Below are 5,714 nucleotides of genomic sequence, written 5' to 3'. Positions count from 1 at the left end.
CATTCCTGCACCTGGTGTTATACATTTTTTTTATGGAAAAAAGATGGGAGAAAATAAATTCATTTTTTTTCCTTTCTCAGTAAACGTATATTTAATAAAAATAATGATACTACGATTTAAGAGGAAGAATAGTATTACATTTTTTTCCTCAACAGGATTGCATCTTAGGATGTGTTTCATTTGTCAAAATATGAAGAATTGGCTAGTACATAATTATTTGTTTGTTAAATTACACTATTGATATAAAAGTTATTTTTATGTTTTACTTTGATAAGTTTTATTTATTTTATTTTAATTTTTTAATTTATAAACATTGGACATTTTGGTTCTTTTGTTTTTGTTCTATTTCAGCCCCTTAAGTTACAAATAATAAATAATTTGGTCATCTAAGTTACAAACATTATAATACACTTTGGTCATTTTACATTTTCAATGTATTTTTTTAGTTATATATACTCTCTCCATTCCATAATAATTAAGTCATTTGATCGTTTCACATATTTTAAGAAAAATGTTAAATTAAATCAAGAAAATATTATTTTTATCAAATTATCCTCATTAAATATTGGTTTATTGTCAATGTCATAAATGCAAAGTGATAAATATTACATTAAAAGTGATGCAAATAGTAGGGGTGGCAAAACGAATTCATTAGGGCGACCCGTTTTGCCTGCCATTTCAGATGGAGCGAGATGAAGGTTTGAAATCGCATACTTAAGTTGGCCAACCTTATTTAAATCGTTGAAAAAATGGGGTGATTGCAAGGTGGGACAAGTTGGTCCGTCGACCGTCGGGTCAGTTTTATGAAGACAACTATTTTTATTTTATTTTAGCTAGTTTTTTTTCCAATTTTTTTTTTTACTAATTTAGCCAAATTAAAAAACTAAAATTGAACCGTTAGTTTACCTACTCAATTAAAAACACAATCCAAATTAAAAAGCTAATAAAGATATGATTTTTATGTACAAGGATTAAAAAAATTAAATATTTATTTATTAGTTGACCGTAACAATAAGTAGACAGTAATATATTTCTTTGAGATTGTTTAATGTTGGTGAATTTATTTTGAACTTTTTTTTTTTTAATTTTAGTAGTGACTTTTTTTTGACATTTGACTTTGTTGAGTGATAATACTTGCCTTTATTTTAACTGAGAAATATTAAAATAAAAAATAATTTTTTTATGTGTAAACTTGCAACCACGCTAATTTATTGAGATTTTTTTTATATTCTAGTAGTGATTTTATTTTTGACATTTGACTTTGTTGAGTAATAGTGATTGCTTTTATTTTTATTGAGAAATGTTAAAATAAAAATAAATTTTTTTTTACGTATGAGCTTGCAAGTCCGCTGATTTATTTTAGATTTTTTTATTCTAATAGTGACTTTATTGAATGATAATGATTGCCTTTATTTTTATTGAGAAATATTAAAATAAAAAAAGTAAGTTTTAAACTTGGAAGCCCGCTAACTCGCAACAGGGTAGGACAAGATGATATTTTTGACTCGATCACCTAAATTAACCCGTCTCATCATGGTTTTTGGCGGACTAATCACATAACGAGCTAAATAAAATGAGTTTATCTACTTTATTATTTTTAACAAATAATATTAATTAAATTATACAATTAAAAAAAGTACATTAAAATTAAATGAATCATCTATTTGTAAATAAATTTTTTTAACAAATAAATCTTTTATCTTGGAAGTAGTTTTAATTAATAATAAATACATCACTTAGGATTTTACATTAACATAATGGTGAATATACTTCTATACTTTTAGATGGTTCTATCTAGTGACCCACAAGGGGAGTAGGTTGTCATTGGGGTCACACGTGACTGCATGAGAATGGGTTTTGTCAATGGATGGCTAAAAAATTAGAATTGTGGTTTGCATGTACCACAAATCAATTGAATAATACTCAATGAGGGCCAATTGGATTAATACGATGAGTCACACCCTCAATTCAATATGACACCAAATTGACCAACATTTATAATATTCCGTTAGGAAAGTTCCTTCTAACTTCTTCTAATAGGTCAATAAGCAATCCTCCTAATTCTAACTTCTTCAAATTAAAATTGCATTTTATTGACCACTTATCTCTTAACACGTGTATATTTTTCTATGTTTCTGGATAACAATGAAACTTCCACCTCAATATCAACATTTTCCACATGAAATAAACAAGTCAAAATTGCATGCAATAATAATTTCTTTACTTTTCAAAATTTTGGTCCAACATGTCCAGCTATAAAAAGGACTTCTCCATGCAAATTATTTCAAATCAACAATATTCATTCATCAACCAATACTTCTCGCTTGCACACAACTAGATTCAAGTAATCATCAAAGGTTATTTAATTTGTTATATTAATTTTTTTTTGTTAACACAAAATTTGATCATAAGATGGATAGTACCTTAGGTGACATGTTATTGAAGGTGGTTATGTTCTTCCTAGTCCAAGCTTTGGTGTACCTTATCCTTTCCAATTCATCAAACATATTCTCCAAGAACTTGAAGAGATCAAATAGCTTCAAGCCGGCGCGATCCGGAAGTATTCGCCGAATGCTGGCTTTTCTCTCCGATTTTCCTCCGGAAGGAGAACCATCTCCTTCTACAAAAAATCCTCAATCACAAGGCACTCAGAGTAATTAGAATCAACTTTGAATTATGACAAAGTCATAGACTCTAGCTTTATGTAAAATATTTATCATTTACAATTCTATGATCATTGTGAGTGTAGAGGTTATATTGTAAAATTAGTTAAACAATTCTAGTTAAATTATTTGTTTGGGGGTCTTTAATTCTTTTATTCATTTGTATTTTTTAATCATATGATGTAATATATTCATGAATGATGAATGAAATTTGATTTTTCATTTTTCCCCCTTCTTTTCCGTTATTGAGGATCAAGTTTAAGTTAGAACTCAATGATTGTGGTTCATATCCTTGAATTTTTCTTTTGTCAAATATCCTTGCTTGTTAGAATGAATATATTAAACTTGCAAGTTGCATACTACCATACGTAACTTGTTTGAAGATGAATGATTTCGTTAATTTAGAAGTTGCACAATTGTTGGAAAGCCCAGTTCTATACGTGTCCACTTGCTTGGGCTGGTAAAATGTAAGCCTAATACTGTTCGTAAAAATTTCCTAGAAATCAAACTAGAATAGTTAAAAAAAAAAAACTGAAATACAGAATATTAGTGGGTTAATCCGTGCGTCACACGGGATATATGTGTAAAACTTTGTAAGTCTTTCAAAGAGTTTCTTTAGATCAATAACATTTTTTTTTTTTGTGATTTAGCAATCATGTCACCTACATAAACTTGTATATCTTAATGTGTCATGTCATGGAACATGACTATCATAGCTCTTTGATAGTTCACTCCAACATTCTTCAGACAAAAGGCATTACTTTATAAAAAAATATTCCTTAAGGGGTGATGAAAGTCATTTTTTTTTCTATATCTTCGGCTGCTATCTTAATTTGATTATACCTAGAAAAAACATTCATAAAAGGGAAGAGAGAATTGCAAGCCACATTGTCAACCCGAATATCAATGTGAGGTTACGGGGAATTATCTTGGGTTTTAAATCAGATGGTGCGGGTTAGTCTTCCCAACTTTAAATTAGAGTGTGCGGGTCAGTAATACCAACTTTAAATTTATATACTATAAAAAATATGAAATGTCATGAACACATTTAATGAATAAAGATTTTCTTTCATTTTCATCTTTTTTTTATCTTCAATTTTTTCAATCAACTTTTTTATAATTTTTTTTATTTCTTTCACCTCATTACAAACATGATCCTTGGGTTCATGGATGAAAAATATGTACAATTCGAATAGATAGTGGTGATTGTCCTTTTGATCTTTAAAGAGATTTTTGTTACATCTTTTACTAGATCTCTAATTGCCACTGCCTTATGTGTAAAGACATCATACTAGTTTTGACCTCTTAACATTCATATCTCTTGTGCCCCAACATATGATTATCATAAAAAATGCATTTTGACAAAAAAATTCATAACTCAAGAAATTAGTTTAGACGATGATATTTAGTGAGAAAATCTATGGTACAAAAAAGAACGATTCATAGAAAGAGAAGAAATGTGATCTCATATGGGTAAATGACCCGATTTATTAGTAGTATTTCATAAAAGAAGTGTGCTAATAACTCATACCATAATTTCAATCGTGTTATTAACTCACTTTGGAGGATATGATTTGCCCCAATTTATGTTCACAATCTTTCAGAATATATTGCTTCGACTTTGATATCTGTAAGTCATATTATTTGCTCATTTTCTTTTATTCTCAAGCTAGTGAACTTCTTCATTCTTTTTTGTGGCCTAACATGTCTTCATTCATTTTTGCCTAGGTCGCCCTTTCGAGTTTCTGACCTAGTAGGTTTTTATTCGACTTTGTATCCTAACTTTTTCCTAGGTTGTCCTTTTGGATTTTCATCCTAGTGGGTCTTTACTCAGTTTTGTACCCTAATTTTATATTTGTATAGGTTTCCCTTTTAGGTTTTCAATCTAACGAGTATTTATTATTAATTTTTGTACCTTAATTTTTGCATATATTGTTCTTTCAAGTTTTCAATCTAGCGGGTATTTATTATTATTATTATTATTATTATTATTATTATTATTTTATACCCTAATTTTTGCCTAGGTCATTCTTTTGGATTTTCAACCTAACATGTCTTAATTTAGATGTAATACTTTTTGAAGCATCAATGTGTGCACGTAGTGATAAGTCTTCTAAATCTATATTGGTGCGGATCAGAGCCACACTTGAATGTATTTTTTTTTTTTTATGGTATTGGGGCTCATATAGTTGGGAGTCCACTTGTCATGCTGGTCTTTTTAGATATGTGAAATCTTCTTGAGCGCTAATTCTTTCTTTTGAAGCTCCGAAGTTCATATGTTCTTCTTTAAAGATCTTTTGAAATAGTTGTCCATGACATGAGGCAATCAACATTTTTCTTGAATTGAATTCAATTGGTCAACACATATCATTACTCTTGATAAGGGGATTTTTTTGTTTGAATGGGTCGCACTTCCTTTATTCTATATAATAAGAATAAAGGGGTGGCCCCAATTATAGTCTGATTCTCAAGGAAGGTGTTCCACTGTTACGAGATAATATTTGGTACGAAAATTTTCTATCTAGCTTTTCTTCTACATTTGATAGTACGCGGGATGGTCGTGACTTTCATTCTTGTGAGTGACTATTCTTCATCATGACTTACTTTTAACATTGAATATAAACACAACTAGAACGTCAGCTAGTCGATTATATTGTTGAGGGACATGATGGAAAATGACTTCAAATTTTTAGACATTTGTCTATTATGTACATATAGGTGATCATCTTCTTATCCCAAATTTTACACTCTTGATTCAACTAGTTGATGATTAGGTCAAATCTCCATATGCTTTCAACATTTCACTTTTGATTTGTATGCGGCTAGAATAGTATGTTACAAACTTCAAATTCCTCCACATGATTGGTATATTCAAAGCATACTTAGATAATGATAAAGATAAAACGACATTTCTACAGGATTAATATGACGTTAACTACATGTCCCAACAAATTGAGGTCCATCCAAATAATGGACTTTATTTTTATCGTCCTCATCCCCTTTAGCGGAATTTATAGCATAACTAAAATTATGTATTGAAATCTTTAGCAA

General features: G+C 29.3%; 1 protein-coding gene across 1 annotated transcript; it reads left to right on the top strand.

Annotated features, from left to right (window-relative positions):
- The first annotated feature begins 2,277 nt into the window (after positions 1-2,277).
- On the top strand, positions 2,278-2,891 carry LOC101489021 (uncharacterized). The gene has a single exon (XM_004488515.3). It carries the CDS (start codon positions 2,413-2,415, stop codon positions 2,659-2,661), a length of 249 nt encoding a protein of 82 aa, XP_004488572.1. The 5' UTR covers positions 2,278-2,412; the 3' UTR covers positions 2,662-2,891.
- The last annotated feature ends 2,823 nt before the right edge of the window (positions 2,892-5,714 follow it).

The sequence above is a fragment of the Cicer arietinum genome, chromosome 1 (assembly GCF_000331145.2).
Source record: "Cicer arietinum cultivar CDC Frontier isolate Library 1 chromosome 1, Cicar.CDCFrontier_v2.0, whole genome shotgun sequence".
Lineage (NCBI taxonomy): Eukaryota > Viridiplantae > Streptophyta > Magnoliopsida > Fabales > Fabaceae > Cicer > Cicer arietinum.
This window is presented reverse-complemented; position numbering and strand designations above follow the sequence as displayed.